The sequence below is a fragment of the Zosterops lateralis genome, assembly GCF_965231275.1.
Source record: "Zosterops lateralis genome assembly, chromosome: 6".
NCBI lineage: Eukaryota > Metazoa > Chordata > Aves > Passeriformes > Zosteropidae > Zosterops > Zosterops lateralis.
Window position 1 is genome coordinate 9,819,341 of NC_139761.1, and position 21,433 is coordinate 9,840,773.

At 36.5% G+C, this 21,433-nt stretch overlaps 1 protein-coding gene across 5 annotated transcripts in view; it reads right to left on the reverse strand.

Moving 5' to 3' along the window:
• KLC1 (kinesin light chain 1) overlaps positions 1 to 21,433 on the reverse strand; it is a 43,344-nt gene that overhangs the window by 6,563 nt on the left and 15,348 nt on the right. For 2 of the 5 annotated variants that reach the window (XM_083863269.1, XM_083863266.1), the window contains exons 2-13: positions 19,821 to 20,082; positions 16,452 to 16,682; positions 14,350 to 14,428; positions 12,224 to 12,449; positions 11,617 to 11,704; positions 10,856 to 10,957; positions 10,057 to 10,230; positions 9,816 to 9,915; positions 8,908 to 8,957; positions 8,751 to 8,818; positions 7,270 to 7,378; positions 5,085 to 5,246 (exon numbers count right to left, since the gene is read on the reverse strand). In XM_083863269.1, coding sequence (XP_083719395.1) covers positions 5,085 to 5,246; positions 7,270 to 7,378; positions 8,751 to 8,818; positions 8,908 to 8,957; positions 9,816 to 9,915; positions 10,057 to 10,230; positions 10,856 to 10,957; positions 11,617 to 11,704; positions 12,224 to 12,449; positions 14,350 to 14,428; positions 16,452 to 16,682; positions 19,821 to 20,081 — 1,650 coding nt within the window. In that variant the 5' untranslated portion in view covers position 20,082. Of the gene's footprint in view, positions 1 to 586; positions 1,215 to 5,084; positions 5,247 to 7,269; positions 7,379 to 8,750; positions 8,819 to 8,907; positions 8,958 to 9,815; positions 9,916 to 10,056; positions 10,231 to 10,855; positions 10,958 to 11,616; positions 11,705 to 12,223; positions 12,450 to 14,349; positions 14,429 to 16,451; positions 16,683 to 19,820; positions 20,083 to 21,433 lie in introns of those variants that run through there. The other 3 variants (XM_083863270.1, XM_083863267.1, XM_083863268.1) reach the window with 3 other exon arrangements.

Consider the following 21,433-nt stretch of genomic DNA (forward strand, 5'->3'; position numbering starts at 1 on the left):
AACATGTAATACCATATAACTACAATTTTACCAAAGCAAAAGGGTTCCTTCCAAAGTGTAAGAAAGATTTCTAAACGTGAAGACATGCCCAAGCCACAATTCATCATTAATAAAACCACAGTAGTCCAACAATTCACCATCACCATTTCATATTAACGCATCATGGTTAACAGAGTACAAGCCCCAAGCAAAAGCATTCCATCAGTCTAAGAAAAACATGTTTCATTTTTTCTGAATGTCTACATTACTTGCAAACATGTTTAATTAACCCTAAAATCCCTAAACAAGAATATTTCTGATCAGAAATACATCTGGTCAAATTCCTGTGCTTCTTTTTTAACTTTTACCACAGAAAACAAAAACCACGATGAAATTAATTTGTCATATATTGCATTCATGTTTTACACTGCTGTGCTGACCCAAAGAAACTCGCAAGAGTGACCACGATTCTATTTTTATATGTTTTACAGAACCCCAACAGTTTAGTAAGATTAGAAGTGACCACTTCCTACTCCACAGAAAACCTACGTGATTATGAAAGAAGAGTTGAGAAAGAAAAAAGCACTACTAAGCAAAGACAGACACCTGAGTTGGAGTGAGTTTATTAGAAGTTAGAAAGACAAATACACAAATCACTGAACACCAAGATTAGTAGAGAAAAGCATAATTGCCAAAATCTCACACAAAGACTAAACAGCAATGCTACTTTAGAATAATCTTAAGTGAAGACATCCAGAGTTCCATATTGATGTTAACCATATAATAGGTCTCTAAATACATTTTAAAGCACTTGGAGAACATGCTTTACTTTTACGGGTTTGGTTTTTCTCCTGTAAAGATCACCATCATGCCATTTCAATAATACCTTGTGTGATACTTTTAACTACCTTTATTCCATAGTGAACAGCTACTTATAAAGGTCATTGTTACTTGTTTGGTTTTTTTACTAATGTATTACACAGCAAATGGTTGTAATAACATTTGGTATGACTAGATACATATCTGGCAAAGCTACACAGGTACAGAAATAGAAAACCAAAAACGACACCAGCACTGAAGGAATGGCCAGTTTACAGGGAAGTGTAGCTCTGACAAGAATCTTAAGGGGTTTGCTAAAACACAGCAGTCAGTACTGAAGAGAGAAGTTAAAGCTTGAAGATGGTGCACGCCCGTCATGCAGGAGACAGTATAAGAATCACAAAAGGCATCTAGGCCTGTCAGAAATGGAGAGAGAAAAACTGAATGAAACTGTTGGGAAAAATTCAACAGTTTTCAATTTTGAACAGTTAGTTTACAGTATTTCTAGGTCATGTTCAAAACTTTTTTTTTTCCAGAGTAACTATTTGGACAGCCCTTAGGTACAAAAGTGCAGGCCCTTGCAATTACCAGAACCAACATCTTTATGCAGTTTCACCTACATCACTGAGATGGGACTGACAAATGAGCATGACTGATGCTGAGCATTCAAGTTAGAATTTGTATAAAATACAAAACACCTTTAACAAGAAATAGTTTGGCTATTACATTTCATTAAAAAAAAAAAGAATTTTTTTTCAGCTTACGTTAACACAAAAAAAGAGGACCAAAATAAAAGAGAAAAAAAAAAAAAAAAAAAAAAAAGGAAGGCTATAGCCAAGTGCATTCATTTCAGCTTTAACTTCTGTCAGGAATTTTCCTTGAAACAAAAGTCCAAGAAGAAAGAGGTCTTAATCTAACCTCCAGACAAAATTCTCTTCATTCCCTTAATGAACCAGAATCCAACTGGTCTGAGTCAATTCACTTTCACAAGTATTTTTAGAACACATCTGTGTCTATATATATAATCCAAGTGGAATTTTCTCTACTGTCCCTAATATAGTAATGCAGCTGAAACAATGCACCTTTAAAATGAACTGTGGTTCAACTTGCACACTTTTCATTCTTTGTGCAAGTACAGAGACCATTATGGATAGGTTCATGATATCTGTCTTGAGAGCCTTTACCTATAACAACTGGAATGGACAGGAATTAAAATTATCCTTGGAAATGGCAAAATGCCTTGCTACCAAGTGATTAGAAGCTCTAAATCTAACGGAGTATTTATGTTTCAAACTAAATTGCATATGTTGTTCACACTTAAAGACAGACTTCAACTTTGCAGGATTGAATAAACTGAAATTTAAATTCCAGCTAGAAGTATTAGATCAGTGAAAAGGCTAATTATTCCTGTGGTCTGCAATCAGCAATACTGGAGTAGTGAAAATGATCCAAAGGCAAGACAAATTTGGTAGGTATAGAGTATAACTCTATACAGTAAACCTAACCTAGAACATTAGGAATAAGCAGACAAGCTTTTGGGTACTTCAAATCTAAAACAAAAATATCAAACTCCTAAGTTAAACACTAACAACTTGATTAACAAAACATGAGCTCAGGATGAAAAATACCCCATTCCTGAGACCAGAGTAAACAAAAAACAAAGTCACAAGCTGTTTTTATGGCAAAGTTTAATTGCCAATTTTTATGTCATTCAGAATGAGAATCACCTTATTACTGCTGCTTACACCTCCCCACCATCACCATCTCCTGTACTACTGCTGCAAGGTCCCTCTGGCATTTACTTAAACAAGAGTAACTCTCATTTATGGTAGTGAAATCCATAGTTTTCCCTTCACACCTGGAAGTGGACTTACATGCCCAAAAGCCTGTCTCTCTGAAGCATATGGCTTAGAGTATGACAAGACAATTCCTCACACTAAAAAGGTTATAATATGTAGCACAAAGATTTTCATCTGTCCTGCAGCAGGCTGTGAGATCAGTTTACAAAAATGCCATTTACAAGGTACTCACTGTTATTTTTTATATAAAAGTATAGTAAGGGATCCAAATCTTGGCCTTCCCACCCTACATTTTTAAGACCAAGTATTTCCTTGCATTTTAAAGTATCTTCTGTTCACTTTAACTCATGAACTTTACAAGTGACGTGAAGATGCGCTATAACAACTCACTTAAATGTGTCTGTTTTAATAGTCAGTGGAAGATTTACTTCAATAGATGTTTCTGTTCTTTTGTAAGAGTGTAAGACATTACATCAAAGCCTACAATGCTTAATATGGATTACATTATATATGGAAGGCCCTTAATTGCATCTTCTGTCATAATTTTTTTGTTTAGTTTGTCCATTTGCATACTCCACCTATTCTCTCTGACAGAGTCAGCTTGACCACTTCAGAAGAATTTAAATGAAAAAGACAGGCCTCTCTTCAGGCTCTGCAGACACAAATGAAAGATTCTACTACACTTATGAATCAGAGTTATTTTGTCTGGAGGGAACACACAAGGGTAAAAAAAACTACACAATATAAAGAAGAGGGAAGAACATCACTGAGATAGAAACACTTGCAGGGGGGAGGAAGAGAGAGTTGCCCACTTCGTGTAGAACATGTAATACAAAATACCTTCTCTTAAGAGGGGGAAAAAAGAAATAACAAAGATGAGAATGAAGCAATGCCACTTGAGCACACTAAAAATGAAGTTTGCTTACCCTGAGATGTCAAAATTTAATTTTTCAGACCAGCAAATTTTATCACTGAGTTTTATTCAAATATTGACCTAGAAATACTGTCTATTGCTTTTCCCCAGAAGGCCCTTTCCATTCAAACCCTGCATGCATTGATGTCAATACAGAAAAAAGTTTAATCCATTTAGAACATACACTCATGCAAAGTTATAGTGAAAATTAAGGGAGGAGTACAGTACACAGTTCTAATGCTGAATGGGCAAAATGAGAATTAAAAAGAGAGTTATTCAACCTGACTTTGGCTTTATTAATAATGCAGTATTAATTCACAATAGATGCTGATTGACTGTCTTGGCACTGAGAACACCAATGCCAAGAAAACAGTAATAAAGAGACAAAAGCAAAGATGGAAAGTACATTCTGCTTGAAGATTAAAGCACTGCATGTTTTCTCAAGGTTTGTTTGGAACACTAAGCTTTGTCTCATGTGGCTTACAAAAAGATGGGGAGAAAAAGATTGCTATTGTAAGAGAAACGAAGCTTCAGAACACTCAGTATTGCAAAGTAGGCTACTTCCCCTCCCACAGAGCAAAAGCAACACCACTTTTATAATCTAAGAGAGTATTTTCAGCAGAACTGCAGCTAGGAGTTAGTTTAGAGTGCAATATGTATCCCATTGCCAGCAATGGGATAAAGCATGGGAAAGCTGGTGACAGAAGCAAACTACATAAGCCAGGTAATAACCAAAAGCTTGCATTGTCCTTCACATTAAAGGAAAACAATGGTTAGAAAAATGCACATGTAACCACGTATTTTATATATACATATATATAAAATATAAATGTTTTTACTTTATGACAATCAGTGTAACACAGTGAAGCCAATATATGGGAAACAAATAGGAAAAAGCCCTGGCTCCAGACAAATTTTAATATGGGAAAGTCATGAAGTCACCATCACATTGTTATGTGATGGCACTGCCTCTTAAAATGGATTGTATAGCAGCTTGAAAAGCTGTGTTCCTTTCTCCAGCAAGCTGGGTAAGGAGGAGATTAGAATTATTTTAGTGTTAGACTGGTCATTTTAATTTACTCTGAAACTGCTAACACTCAGTCTATTTTCATAGCAAATGTCCTTTGTGATTCCAACTGATGGAGCATTTTTAAATAAACATTTAAATTAGAAGCAAATATAGCACCAAAAGGAAAAAAGCAAAAGTGAGTTAATTGCCAGAATATTTCTACCAGTAAAAACAAACCACTGACAAGCAATTGTACACCAGACCACAACCAGGACACTCAATCAGCATTACACAACTTAGCCTTCAATACAACTGCTTGGGATTCTTGCAGAAACGTCACCATTCATGACAGCAACAGTAAGATGTCTTAAAATTTTAAAATATTACAACATTTTTAGCATTACAATGGACAAAATGTTATTTTTCATTTCTTAATTGATTCTGCAAAATTACAAACTACAAGGCAGATCAACTCCTGAACGCACAGCAGGCTGGTGAGTGGACAGGCCTGGTTGTTAGGTGAGGGTTTCCTAGGCTATTCTCTCCAACTGTGTACTGTACTTACCCCGTTCCACTCTACGCTCATACTCACTTCCTCGCCGCCATCAGGGCCACTCTCGTACTTTACCACATCCACGTTGAGGCTCTCTCTGCTCCGCCGCTTCTCCATGCTCTCAGGGTCATTCAGCACCTCGGCCACTCTCTGTTTGTGAACATTGTCAAGACCCTGAGAATTTGATAGAATGGGAATAGGCTTTATCTTGTTACAAGCTCTGTTAATCTGCAACTCACACACGACAACTGCGCCAAGCAAGAAGTTAAAACCAAACCATGATTCCATCAGTCCAGTTCTGCTTTCAGAGAGGAGCTGAGTTGCCCTTTCTAAATAGCAAGGATCAAGACAGCATGAAGAGGATAGTTTGGAGTTTGAGAATTCACTGACTTGCCTTTCTTTTCTTCCTTTCTTACAACTTATCTAAGCCTCGTGGTGTTTGTGTCACTTACCCAAAGCAATCTGGCAACCAGCTAAATATTTAAGCAATTTATAGATCATGAACCATCAATGTAATTCTCAAGTTTTCCACCCATCACATGGTGCAGTTTTCACCTGCCTTTGGAGATATGTCTAAATATCTAATATGTCAGAAACAGGTTGTGTTATTTAAAAATACTGACGTAGAACACTTGGCATTAATAAAATTTTTCTTCAGAAAGAAATGACATGGAATACAAACTTGTAATGAACATACTAAATATATGGTCAGTATGTTTACTTTGTTTTAAAGCATGCCTATCAACTATCAAATAATCCTTTAAATATCTTAAAAGTTCTAAAGTACCTTCTATGAAAACCCTCCACTAAAGACAAAATCTTTTAACACAGGAACTAGAAAAAACCAAAACTCACATCATACTTATTTTCAATTTCCTCTTCTTTATAATAAATCTACTCCACATCATAACCAGTATTTGCTGATAGGAAGAGATCCCAGATGAATGCCTTATACTTTACAAAATATTCTGCATCTTCTACAGTACAGCACTAGCAGCAAATGCAGCAGGGATGTGTGTGGCAAATCCATAAAGTCAACCACAATGCAGAAAGTGAAAAGGATGCCAAAGTTCTTATAAGTGCATGAATAAGAATGGAAGTTGTTTTAATGGCATGGAGGTTCTTGCTCCCATGTAACTGGGAACAAGTTACATGGGAACAAGAAGTGTTCATGGGTCAAAGTGAATTGATCCAGAGCAGCTGGATTCTAGTTTCCCCAAGTGAAGAGCATTACTTGAACGACCCAGAATAAAAAGTTAGTGTTAAATGCTGCTGTAACACAGTATTGACTCCTACACATCTAAATCTAGGGGTGTGTATACTGCCTTTAATATGGATTAATGGTATAGGTGGTACATGATGTACAGTGAAATTCGGAAGCATCCTTAAAAACAGAATCAGCAGCAAGATTCTAGAAAAATATAAGTCTTATTTATTCTCATATAAAAAATGAAATTAAAATTGAGCTTTCATGTTGTTTATTTACTTGTATTTTCTTACTTTGCTTTCCATTTTGACACCAACTGGCAACCCATGTTTTCTTGTCCAGTCTTAGACACTTATATAAAAGACATAGTAGTAAACCATTCAAAAGGGAAAGAAAAAACGAAGCAAATAAACCCCCAACAAACCCAAATTCTGTTCTGCCTTCTAAGAGAAGGGAGAAAGGTTTACTTGAACAGTAATCTGAGAGCACAAAGAGAGCACATGAAAAGAAAGACTCCACTGAAACTGTAATATCTGTCACACTGGTTTACAAAAGTAACAAAAAGGTTTCTGTTAGTTAGTCAGTTGTATGCAGAAACTGAACATTTTTAAGTCTGACAGCTCCTTATTAAAAATAGAACAGCACAACTGGCAAAGGAGATTTCCAGCAGAATCTCCTCATTTCGCCCCAGCTACAGTCTGTTTCCCAGGATGAGCAGCCAACTGAGGACTGCTGGCCAACACAATGTTTTCTGCTCTTTCATTTTCCACATAATTTCATCCCCAGTTTGAATTGTGTCCCCAGTACATGGTGCCACTGCCCTAACAATTAACCAAACTGCAAGTGTGAAGATGTATCAGGTTATCAACAGTTCAGTCAGAAAGTAGAGGGTGATCAGGCACCGAAAGTTTCTATATTCTGCATACATGAAGTTGAAACTCTGCATGACAACAATGCAGAAACATCATTAAGGTGAACTTTCATACTTGCCTGTTTACGAGATCTCATTGCTGCCTCTTCTAATGTTTCAGCAGCTTCAAATTTGCCCTGTCGTCTGTAAAGTGCCCCAAGGTTCTTTAAAGTAGTTGTTACTGTTGGACTATTGAAAGAAAAGAAAAATAACTCTATGTAAAATACATATTCACACAGTAAACTCTTCTCAATTCACTAATAAAAGCTTAAATTTATACAGTGTTTATCGTATTTTTGTACTAAGTTATTCACACTTGGAATACACTAGGCTGTACTTCACCTATACACAATAACCTGCTGACCCCTTTCAAAGCGTATCAATGTCTCACCCTGTGACTAGCCAACATCCCTGAAACTGGCATGCTGACCCTGTGCTCCTCAGCTGCACCTCAAGGTGAAAATTCAGCTCTAGATGAGTGTATCCAACTGAATAATTGTGCAGCTTCCAAAAAATATGCTTATTCATGCATAGAAAGACCATTACTGTAGTATGTGTTAGTCACAAAAGTAATTAACAGTTTGTTTAATCAGCTTTTACCTAACACCTATTTGCAGCTTTTATGCATTCAAACCACAAACAACAACAAAAAAATTTGTCCGTTTCATTAACAAGTCTCACTCCAACAAGACATTTTTGTTCAAATGGCACAAAATTAGCTCAGTCACACTATTTTTGAGTGAAGTTTTGCTCCAGTAACAACAGAGAAAAGATTTTCTCATGCATTAGAATGAACAAGTACATGAAAAACAAACCAACCAAATGTACTGCACACAGAACTCAGGATGGAAGAAAAAGAGAGATTTCAACAGTACAAAGGCTCTGATGCTTGTTAAACATGAGCACTCAAATACTCAGTAAACAAAAAACCCTCACTGACTATCAGTACTAGTTGCAGGTTTTTTCATACACTGCAACCCTTACATGTTAAAAAGGTTGCATTAAAGGAACAAAATTAGAGCAAACAAACAAAAAAAAATTCACCAATATAATCCAAGTTGAAATCCTTGCTTCTCTTATTTCACTTCAAAGTATACATGGTCATTCACCCAACTATATCCTTGAAGATTGAGAAACTCAAATAATGCTTAGTTGTGGCAGTTTAGCTTTGTTTCCTTGTGCCAGCTGGGTAACTCAAGGTGCAGTTATTTGCAGTCTCATTCCTGGCCCTCTCCAGAGGCCGTGCAGGGGCAGGGAGGGCAGCCATGCCAAGCAGTGGTATAGAAGGAAAGATGACCTGTGCTGCCACCTGAAGGACTGCCAAGAACACAAGTGGTGCAATTTTACATCACTTACTGGATCTAACCAGCCTCGAATAAAAGCAGCCTCAGGACTTGAGAACTGTTGCTGTATTCCTGACAACCAGTCTTGGGCCTGGAATTTTTAATACTTTTTTTATATAGTCCTAAGCAAGGAGTTGCTTTGATTTCATTTTTAAAAATGCCTTAATCTGAGACACTGAGTATTAATGAGTTGTTTGTCCTGTAAAGAAATTACTCACCTGTCGACTTTGCAAGCTTTGTACCAGCCACCATATTCTCCAAAAGATGTGCCATCTTTTTGCTTTCCCTAGAACAAAGGTATAGTTGAAAAAAAAAATCTGATTTGCAACTTAAACAAGTATAAGCTCCAAAAAAGTTTTATGGCAATGGTCTTACTTTGCATTCTTCCCTCTCTTCTGCATGCATCCAGATAGGCTTATTTTCATCTGGTGAAACAAGAAAGTATTTGATAGAAGAAAAAAACTACAAGGTATTGATTGTTTGATTTTCACCACTCAGAAATGAAGCAGTGAACCACAGAATTCTACTATTGCTGAAAAAAAACCTTACTGTCCATACTACAAGCAGCAGATAAATAAAACATGCATTTCTTTTACATTTTTACAATTCTGTCTCCTTTTCTTATCTTAACTTAGGAACAGTTACTTCTGAGAAGCTTTGAAGTCAGTATATACTGCCACCCATTTGTCATGCATCTAGTTCTGTGCTAGAAAACATGAATTTATTTCTTTTATCCTAGCAAATACTTTGACATCTACTAAGTGGTGAATATGCTACTGTCATGGAATGCAATGAAAATTCTTTACTAGGATTTTTAGTCTATAAAATGCTCATGACTTCAATGTACAGTGTAATTCCCAATTTAAAAGTATTTTCCCCATTCTTTAAATGTGTTAATGGGCTTGCATTAACAATGTCTTTATTTATGCTACTAAAAATCCTGCATTGATTTTTTTCCTGTGACTGGGAAGTGATGTACATTTTTCTGCCTCTATAAAAACATCAGAATTGGGTTTAGTGGGGTGTAAGATAAATTATGCAAGAAAAAAAAAATCCATAAAACATGAACCCACTAAGTCTACCTCATGTTTATGAATTGTTTGCTGCTGTATCTAAAAACTCTCTTATGGTGAATGTACTTCCAACATATCTATCAGCTCACCTTTTAAGTCCACCTAAAGCAGAAAACAATTTTAATCAGGACACTATTGATTTATTGCAAACTTTATTTCACAACTACAAAAATAAAACATAAATTCAAATCTAGGGACTCAGTTTCTTACCATCTACAGAGCCAAACTCCCGTTCATGGGCGCGAGTAAGGATCTCTTTGTATAAAGTTTCTGCTTGCTTGAACTTGCCTTGTTTTAGATAGCAGGATGCCTAAAAACAAAATAACCCCCAAAAGGTATCAGCACACTGCTTTATTTACCTTTATAAATAAGAAATACAATACATTGTGGATAAAATTGCATTTCAATTAATAAGAAATTTTGTCTCAGGTCTACTTCGGGAAAGGCTTACCAGATTGTTCTTTGTTTTTGCAACATTTGGATCGTCTGGTCCCAGCTTAGTTTGGTAGATTTCAAGTGCCCTCTGATAGTAATATTCAACCTCCTCGTATTTACCCTGGTTCTGGCATAGCAAAGCCAAGTTGTTTAATTGCTTGGCAACATCAGGGTGATCTTTCCCTAGGACCTGGGAATGAAATACACTGTATTAAAATGTTTTCTAATCATCACATCAGAGTTTAGGAATCATTTTGAAACATCCTGTTAGTTTTATTCCTCCTCAACTCAACGTAAGGATGACAAAAGCAAAAGCTGCATTTCAAAGATATGAAAATTACTCAGTTCTATCGCAAACTGAGAATGATGCAGAACAATCCATAAGAGAAACAAAGTAAGCAGTAAAACAATATTATGTGGAGAGTATTATATAAACCTGAAGATGCAGTCTCATGGACTAAAATAAATACCACATAAAGAATAACCAACTTAAAAATTTTAGCTAAGTTTCATTTTTTAATTCCAATGCTCTTGTCAAATCAAAGACTATTTAGCTATGAAATGGGAAGGGAAAAGGTAAATAAGGTTTCTCAGAAAATACAGAATTTAGCACACACCCAGAGTGCTCCAGCAATTCCGTGGCACTACTGGAATTTCCTACTGTTCTGAATTTCAGACACTCCTAACTGCTAGGCATTGTTAACTCTGGGCTTTATCTGGAAGATCTACTCAACTGAAGCATAAAAAAGTAAGCGTTTAACTTTGCTTTCTCCGCCACAAAGTCACTTCAGAGGCTCTGTATTTGTCACTCATACCTTTTCTCTGATCTCCAGAGCTCGCTTACACAATGGTTCTGCTTCTTTGTACTTTCCCCGTTTACCATAAAGTACTGCAAGATTGTTAAGAGTTGCCGCCACCTGTCAACAGCAGAGAAACATTAAATACACTAAAATCTGCTGATACAAATGCTTGACAAATAAGCACATCTGCAAGGCATTGGTGTTATCAAATTTTCCATGCACAGGATAGACCTCTTGAAATTTACAAGTGAAGAAATAATTATTATTAAATGCAAATTTCAAGAGAGGAAAGAAAAACCTAAATCATGAAATAATTTTGCTTCCTTTGTGGATATGTCATTTACTGCACATCTTCACATGTTCTTCTCTTACAAAGGCACCTCTCTATACATCTATACTTTGAGCTGCCCTGCATCCCAGAGGCCACAAAAGTATCATATGAATTTTGCAAAAGCTTGATTTATTTCATTTACAGGTAGCAGGAAATCATATCAGAAGTGCCCCTTCAATCCAAGTATAATAAAGTTATTTGAGTAAACAAATTAAAATTTTTCTTCACAAACTGATTTCTCATAGAAAATCCAGGCAATCCAAAATCAAGTATGGGCGAATTATTTATGGTGAAATAGCACTGAATATAATGTGGCCTCCTACCTGTACTGTTTAAAGACAAGCCAAGCCCTAAAACCTTCTCTGTTGAGTTTGATATTAGAATTAGTTGAAAAAAAGTTCAGTGAAAACCAAACTAAAACTAGGATAATCTCATGTATACAAACCGCTGGATGATCTTTGCCCAAAGTCTTTTCACGGATGGCCAAGGCATCATTCAGGAGATTTGCTGCATCTTTGTATTTGTTCTGGTCTCTGAATTGTAAAGAGATGTAATTAACACTGGAGATTCAGGAATGAAGAATCATAAAAATTAAGCTGAGTTCACTATTGACCTAATAATGCTACTACAAAAGAAGAATAATTGAGAATATATTCATAAATTAGGAAGTAGAACCCTGGAGCCTGTAACTGTAAATAGTTTCCTAGTTGAGGACTGTACTGAGCATGTACTATTTCTACACTGATGTCCAATTTCTACCTCTAGATTACCTCGAAGTGGATATTTAAGACATGCCCCCTCAGTAGACAAAAAAGAAATCAAAACCAACTTCATTCCCAAAGCAAAGGTATAGGCAAAATCCAGCGTCTTCTTTGATTTTTAAGTATACGGAGACATACAAACATTTTAGGAACCTCTTGAGGGTTTTAATAATAATTTTAAAAGAAAAATAGAACAGGGAAAAAATTCTAGTCTGAATCTTCTAGTTAAAAGATTGTAGCCAAATACTAAGTATTTATTTCACTGGTATTTATCTATGTCAGTATACAAACCTGTACACCAAAGCAAGTATGTTCAACATAGTGGCAACGTCAGGATGGTCATGACCTGAAGTCTTCTCCAGATCTTCAAGAGCTTGTTTACAGAGAGGCACAGCAACCTCGTATCTACCTTGGGAAGCATACTGGATAACAAGATTATGTAGGGTCCGTAATCTTGCTGGAATTTCATAGCCACCTTGCTGGGCAGCAGCTGCTGCACTGCTATGCTGCTGTTGAACTGAAAGAAAGCCATAAAATTTCAACTTGTATAAAAGATGACTGTAAATAAATCATCTCACAGGAGTGCTCTGTGGCACAAAGTGAGACTCACTGAATTTTATTTTTTCAATACACAGAATTAGCATCAGAACAGACTTCACAGCAGTCGGGCTGCCTTGAACAGTGACAGTAGAAATATGACTGATTCTTCATATCCTGTCCAGTATTGTGTTACTATTATTTTTACATTTCTAGTAGCTCAAAGGGCCAAATGTAATAAAGTAATGAAGAAAGCAGGAAACTATTTCATCTCAGCAAACCATTAACATTCTCAAGATTATATCATAATTTTGCACTGACAAATATGGCTGTTTTCATATGAAAGGAACACTAACATACATAATCTGAATACCAGCAGAAAAGCTTTTTCCTTTATTCTTCTTCTCTAAACATACAATTTTTTTTGTTTCCCTTTTGTTTCCCTTGCTTTGCCAAAGAGCACTTAAGGTTAGCACATAAAGGACAGAAACACTTTGGATGCCAGAAATAACAGCTGCAGGACAAAATGCCCTGAGTCAATGTCAACCTTTAAGTTTTACTCGCTAACTCTCAAGCTTTGCCACTTATTTTCCAGTAGCTCCTAACCTTTGGTTGTTGAAATCCTCACTCTTCCACTTCTCCCCAAAATGTATGACCCCTTTTCTCTCCACCTCACCATTTTCTGGCATTTAGAATATCCCCTCTTATTCATTTTCATTAAATTCTAGAGAAGGCACAAGATAAGGGCTCCAGCCAAGAGCCTGACTTTATTCCCTCCTTTCTATTAAGCAAAAACCACTCTCACAGAAAGTGGGAGCATTTTTATGTTAGTGGAATCACACAAGCCCAAGCCTCTACTCAGAGCCACTGCCTGCCACAGCACTGAAGCATTTCAGCTTGGAAGCATTTCAGCTTTTTTTTTTTGGAAGCTCAGAGAAATCACTGACATGTCAACTTTGCCTTTTGTAAAGCCAAGTAAGGGAGCTTTGCCTCTCAATCTTCCTACTAGAAAATTCTAGGGAAGCAAGGATGAGTTAGGAAGGAGTTCAAGATCAACACTGACCTACTGTACACTCTACAAGCCTTCCCTTCAGTGCTGGCTATGGACACCTTTATTATACTGACAAGAATGCAGTGTACCTTGTATGACCATAAAGAAAATTTGAAACTGCTGATTGCAAAGATGGGTGCCTTCAGACATTTTCCCTCAAGTCATTTGTCTGGTAAGAACCATTCTGCTCCCAGCACACTGCACTGACTCCACAACATCCATATATTCTGTGTTTACACACATACAAAAAAACACATTCCACTAAGCAGAGCTTATCTACCAAGAGCTTTTTTCAATCACACTACCAAACATCTACATCAAAGTTGCACTGCAAATGCCTCAGCTCTGCTCACCTGAAGACAAACAGTAAGTATTTATTCCACAAATAGTATTAAAACTAATGCAGAAACCTTAGCAAAGGACAAAAGACTATATGAAGAAGATTTCATACTGAAAGCTGCCACAAGAATCTCAAATCAGATCATTAAAAAGGTCATTAAGAGAATTCACCATCTGATTAGAATCTGCCTCGGTCACTTGCAACCAACCATTCTGAGGCCCCAAAGGAAAACAGGACAAATTCTGAATTTAAATCAGTCTGAAGAGCTTTACAGTAGCTGGTAAACTCTTTTTAAAAACCTAAGCCCCAGTTCTATACATTCCAATTTACAGAATGTATATCAATGATTGGATTCCTTATTCTAGCTGAGGCATTCACCACTCCAGCTGTGTCCCAGTGGTGCCCAAGCATGGACACATTTTTGTAAAGAGCATCTTTATATTCTGCACTGCAGAAACACACCAACAGTGTAACCTGAAATACACTTACTTCCTTGTCCTTGGTCATCTTCATCATTGGGAAATAGATCATCCAAAGGCTCTTTGGTGGAATCCGTATCTTTATCCTCCTATAGAACAACCCCGAACCCAACAAATTAAATCTCAGGCATAAGAGGACACTCCAGTTAATCAGCAATGTTAAAAGAAAACCCCACATTCAGAATTGACAAGAATAACATTTCCCACTGAAGTTTTAGAAAGGTCCTGCATTTTAATGTATTTACACACTCTGTCCCAAAACAATACAGGACACCTTCAAAAGGGCCAGGAATAGAAATGAGGTCTCCTAGATTTCAGTCTCAATTTAAGCACACAAGAATACATTTGCCATTCTCACAGAGGCATTAGGTCTCATGAAGAGTAAGCTCTACTCAGTACGGAATTGTCCATGGTACCTTTTATAGTCATAAACACAGTTATAGTTGGGCAAGGGAGAGGAATAAGGAGGCCTCAATTCCTGAGCACTCAACTTCTGTTCAAACAATAAGATTTTGTAATTATAATGTGTAAAGTTCAAAAATCAAAAAACTAAACCAAACAAAACAAGAACACTTGAAAGGAAGTTCATTTCCAATAGTCTCCATCTGGAACCATATTAATTTCTGCAGAACCCATCGTGTAAATTAATTTTAAGCATCCAAAGATCATTTCAAATGTGAAATGAAGAGACAGATTATCCCTTAGTCCTGTTTCCTAAATGTTGAGCCTACACAATATAAATACTTGTATTTCTCAGAAATTATGAGCTCAGTAAGGAGAAAACCAAGAGGCAGAACACACTCTTATTTTTCTGGGTCTCCATTCAACACCTTTTTCCACAGATGAGAAAAAGCCAACTGCTGCTGGCATTCAAATTCAGTGATGGCAGAACAAGGGCACTGTAAAACCAGCAAACTGATGGGACTGCATCTCACATGGGAAGTTGATAATTTTAATTTTGATTCTTACCTCATACTGAGTCTATAGAACTATTTCAAAGGCTAGAAACAGAGACTGTACATATGGTTAGTAAAACTATAAAGATGCTTGGCTTATTTGGACTCTATTTGTTAATTCAACTTCAAATAATGGAGCTATTTAATCCACCTGCAGATTACAGTCCAACAATATAGCACATCAAAACCCCCAATATTCCCTCCACTGACCCTTTTCTGAACAGGCTTCACTGGCAAACTCATCTACAAATACCAAGTCATGGAACAACTATGAAAAATTCCAGGTGCATCTGACCAAAATAACTCTCACCATGTATAATAAGGAGTAGCTGAGCAGACAGTTAAGCATGACTAAATCACACCCATTTTCAACCATTAAAATTGCTGAAACAATTAGTTATGAAAAACTGCACTTTCCAAGACACCACTGAGGTTTGAACACACAAAATGAGATCCTTCTCTACAGTGCCACCTAACCTAAGGAAGCAAAATAAAATAATAAAATGAAGGGCAAATAAATCAGAAGTCTTTTTAAGTAGTAAGTTCCTTCTGTAAATTAAAGTTGTGCCCATTTTCTCTCTGAATCAAAGAATACATAATACAACAGACTTGAATACATGCAGATGACCACAGTGTCTGGCAGATGGTCCTGAAAGGTGATTCAATAACATCTTATCTTTGTGTAAATTCTCAGCACAAGATATAAAAGTTATACACTGATTTCACAAGACAAAAACTAAGTATTTTTCCTGCAGTCAAAATAAGACAAGTCCTCTAGGTATTTAAAATGTCTCGCAGCTTAGATTTCTCATTTATTTTAACTGCTGAGTTTATTGAAGTGAGATTTTTTGCTTTGGTCCAGTTCTTCACATTTTTAAGCTTACGTGATACTAAATGAGTATTCATCAATTTTGTTCCTCACAAGAGTATATATTTTATTATCTACACACAGTGAAATATATACTCTCTTAAAATAAGAATGAGCTCTCAGAATCATTCTGCAAACTATGTGACACTAGTAACAAGGTAGCATTTTAATGACAAATATATGTTAGGGGCAAATAAAATGTATCTGTGTTATTTCTTGTAAAATAGGCAGATTTACAACACATGTAAACGTAAGGTGCTTTTAGTGTTTCACTAGGCAGGAACTTACTGATGGTGAAATATCGTCGTCGTATTTTTTTAATTGATTCATGAATTCTAGATGTTTCTTTTCTTCCTCCAGCTGAGCCACAGACTGCTCACTTTTCTGCAGTTTCTGCTGAGTATTGGCAAGTTCATCCCGGAGCCACTGATTCTCCTGGCATAGCCGGCGAACCTGAGCCCGCAATTTCTGCTTCTCTGACTCCACTGCATTTAAGTGATTTGACAAGGCCATCATTACCTGAAAAGCAGAATGTGTCACACGAGATGCTTCCCCTAGAATGCAGTTCTGTTCATAACATACAACGTTTTCATTATTTAAACCTATGTCAGCTGTGAAATTTGGTAAACATTCCCATTTCTCTTCTTTTTAGATATGGTTCTCACTTTTCCTCTAAACCTTTTTACCATTTAGAATCACAGAATGATTTGGGTTGGAAGGGTCTTTCTAAGATCCTCTTTCCAGACCCCTTCCACCTTGCTCAAAGCCCCATCCAACCTGGCCTTGAACACTTCCAGGCTCAGGACACCTGTTCCACTACTTCACCACCCTCATACGGAAGAATTTCTCCATAAATCCAATTTAAACCAACTTTCTTTCAGTTTGAAGCCATTCTGCCTTGTCCTGTCACTACATGATCTGTGAAAAGTTCCTCTCCAGCTCTCTTGTAACCCCTTCCATGCCTGTAAGGGGCTCTAAAAAGTCTCCCTGCAGCCTTCTCTTCTCCAGCTCTCTCAGCCAGTCTCCAGAGCAGGGATGCTCCAGCCCCTTGACTGTCATCATGCACCTCCTCTGGCCTTGCTCCAACAGGTCCATATTCTTCCCTCACTGGGGTCCCAACCTAGAGGAACTCTTTACTAAATAATTGTTTTCCATGATGCTATCAGAAGTTAAAATTGTTCCAGAATTCCCTGAACATTAAATATAATCTCAAAATACATGAAAAATTTGAACTAGATTACTGAACTGGAAATCTTTGTTCCACTAACATAAAATGGAGCAGTAATACTTTCAAGCTTGCAGGATCACAAAAATAACCTAAAAACTAACACAGAGCTCTAATTTAGCACCTTCCAGACAAAAAAAGGATTTGTACACATGCTTACAGCTCCTAAAGATGAACACCTCAGCACAATGGTAATACTTCAAAGGGACACTTATTTGACTGAGATCTGAACGTGTAACTGAACACACAATTTAGAGATGCACTTTATATTACTAATCATAAGCTTGAGTGTGCAGACTTGCAAACACAGTCACATTAAAGACAAAAAATAGAACACTCATAAAAGCAGCTTAACTTGGACTGGGGTATTTTTGCTGAGCAAAGTGAAATGAAAAAGGTGCTTATTAAGTGAAAGCCAAACACTACCAGCAGAAGATACTCTCCCTTCCCTGTTTATGCAATCTCCCACTGACACATGTAGAACAGCTGGCAGCAGTCCCAGGATACACACCTTGCAAGAATGGACCACTGGTGAGAGTACAAATCTTTTAGATCAGGTAGACATACCCAAGTTACTAGTATTTCATTTCCTCAGTTTCATGGTTTTTTAAAAAACAAAGTTAAGTGGTTTTAAACTAAGTATTTCATGTGAAACAGATGGTCTCCTTAGCTGAAATTTCAGGTGTCAAAATACTCATTAAGCCTTTAGAAACTGATTTTTCCTATAAAAGGAAGGAAAACTCCAGGTATAATTTCCTAACACCAGTCCAAAACTCCAGACCTCCGCACTTATCTATTTACACATTAAAATTTGTTCTAATATTTTTAATTACTTGGTCAATTCCCACAGTGGCATTTATATAATGATAAAGCATATTTAGGAAAATTGTGATAATAGGGTCAACATATTCAAACACTGAACAAGCTACAATGGCAAACAATAATATTTTGTAGTCTTACTCACTACAATTATCTGAAAGAAAAGTCTGGTTACTTCTTCAGCAAAGTTAGTTTAATTTTCATGGAAATAACACATCACCAGACCTACATGCATGCCACAAAAACCATCTATTTCCGTATCTGAAATTTAAAACATAATTTAAAACATACTACATTGTTACAACTCAAAGCATTCAGGAAGAGTAACCTTATCAGGTCTGAGAGCAGCAGTCTGAAGTGGAATTGGCTTCCTAACAAAGGCAGCAAATGCAGACTTTTTGGCTCCTCACCACCACAGTTCACAAAGTACCATGTGAGGCAAACAAGGCAGGGACATCTGCATCTGAGGCTCCTGATAAGAGCCAAGAATCAGAACTAGCTTTTCAGAGTCCTAATACTACACAGAAGTTACTCTTTCACTTGCACATCTTCTACAACCATTAAAGGAACTCAACTATTGCAATTTTACTCCATGTATCTTCCAGCACTTTCCTCCTATACAAGGCATCAAAGTGTGTACAGTATATAACTAAGGCCTGACAGTCTGTCCAGGGCTTCTGCATTCCCCTCTCTGATAACCCACATTTCATTCTCTCACTCTCCATTCACCATGATCCAATGCACACAACTTCCAGATCACCACACAATAATAGCTCAATCCAGAAGGGAAGTCTGAGCACAGTTATAAACCAACAGAAAGCCTATTAATGTAGAACTAACTCATTGGCATTTTCAACTCACATGCAAACACTCTGCCATTTTACAGTGAGGACTGTCATATTACATCATTTTAGGTTTTTTACTTAGTACAAAATATCATGAAATTGTACTGTAAATATAGTCCTGACAACCCAATAAACATGAAACTTTTCACTCATCTTCAGATGGTTTCTTCATTGACTAACAGTCCATAAAAATTAGCTCAGAGTCCTCACTTTAATGCACCAGTCAAAGCTGCTCAGAATCTGTACTCAGGTCTTAAACTTTAAAAAGCTTTTAGTTTCAATTTTGGTTTAGTAAAACATTCAGGAAACATTAGAGATTCTTAAGCTCTAAGAGCATCATATGCTACTATAAAAAATCTGATTCAAAGGGATATAAACATGAATTAAAGGCTACACCAAAGCTCAAAGGCTGGAGCAAATTCATTTATTAGATGTGTTTGAGACCTTCCTATGCCATCATTTAGAGTTCAAATGCCACTGTTCAGTTCTTGAGCTGCTTGAACATTACCTGCCTAACGCCTGATGTGGAAAAGTCTAAACAGAAAACGTTAGTGTCTCACTGACATCAAGTGGAGCCCAGACATGAGTTTCAGGGCTTTAACACTGAATGCATAATTAGTTCTGTAACACAGCACAATGGACAGTAACTACCTCTATTAATTACAGCACCTTCTGTCCTTAATATCCAAGAAAAATATAAACGTCCCAGCATATTACTAAGATCAGCAGAGAAATGTCTGAAATGCTTAATATTTACCACAACTTTACCTGTGCTTCACTAAGGCCAAGCTCCAGCATTTCCAGTGACTTTCGAATCATGTTTGATTTTTCTTCCACCAGATTAGTTTCATCATCTTTCTTCAAACACTTCAGTGTTTCAAGTAAGCTCTGTAAAATTGAATTGTGTTCATTCTTCAGTGCCTCTAGTCCATTAATCACTTGCTTAGTTTTGGCAATGATTTCATCTTGAGAAAGCTTCTCCAACTTCTCTTCCTTTAAATACACCATTGTGGACATGTTTTCATACATTCTGAAATGGAAGAGTGTGCTAGTTAATACAAAAGGAAAAATAAAATAAGCATATAACTCTATGGGTGAATAAAGTCTGAAATGTACATGCAGAATGCAATCATATCTGTGCACAACTTTTACAATGTTTCATGTCCTGAGTTTGAACAGTTTCAAGTTTTCCAGTTTCCATTTCCAGATTTAATATTAACACTCACTGATAAACCAAAAAACAACACATAAAGAAACACAGACTGTGATGTAGCATTAGAATTTGTAGCAATTGCTGAAGAACAGGGCTGCATCTCCAGGACTCTGCTTTGTGCAAAAGCAAAGTAGCAAAGTAGCTGGTGTGTAAAATACATACTATAATAAATATAGCTATTTGCAGATGCCACTGATCTGTAGCTCTCTAAAAAAACCCCACAAAATAGAGCTTGAAGAATTTGAGAAGTATCATGCAGCCTTCTGAAAGAGTTCATCAATCACAAGAAAAGTCATATTTTTCCTGTAAAAGGAAACATCAGCTTCGTCCTTTCCCAAAGACTACAAAAGCTCTCATCACTATGTATTTTGAACATCACAGCTACCCCCTAGGATAACTTTAATTCATTATTTTAACTCCACATTTAACACAATCAATTGCCTACAGGTCTAGATGCAGCTGTTTTGATGAAGATGCAACACCCGCCTCATGCTGGAAAAAATAGTTTGTATAGTACAACCCTTACAGCAAGAAACATTTCACTGTGCTATTTTATCAGTATCTAAGGCATTACACTAAAAATAGCAAATTTCTGGATGTTTGTCAACACCTCTACCAAATGCAAATGAAGACCCAAAAAAGTTAGAAACTCACATACTCTAGTTCTCACACATGCTGTTACTGAAGTGATAAGCTTAGCAATGTAAAAATGCAAAGCGAAGACACACAAACCATTTCATCCTTTTTAAATGTCACCAGAAAAACGTTCTATAATGAAAATAAAGACTTGAGAAATTACTCCTCTATACCTCAGATATTTAAATATTTCAGTGAACCAGCAACTATGAATTAGAATAAAATAGGAAAGATTTTTCAAAAGCAATAAATTATCCCATCTCTGTGAAGACACCTGGGTAAGCACTGATAAACTAACATTTGACATTAATTAAAACTGTATTAAAACTTCGTACTACAGAAGCAAGTCCAATTTTAGGAGGAAGAAAAAAAAATTAAACTCACTTAAGTCTTGAACTAAAACTGCTGTAAGAACATGTATATATACACACCATGACAACAGCCAAAGTATGTGCTCTTATGCTTTTGCATATTAAAAATAAAAGGCTGCTCTTTCTGTTTATATGTACTCAAATAAGACTCTCTGTCATGA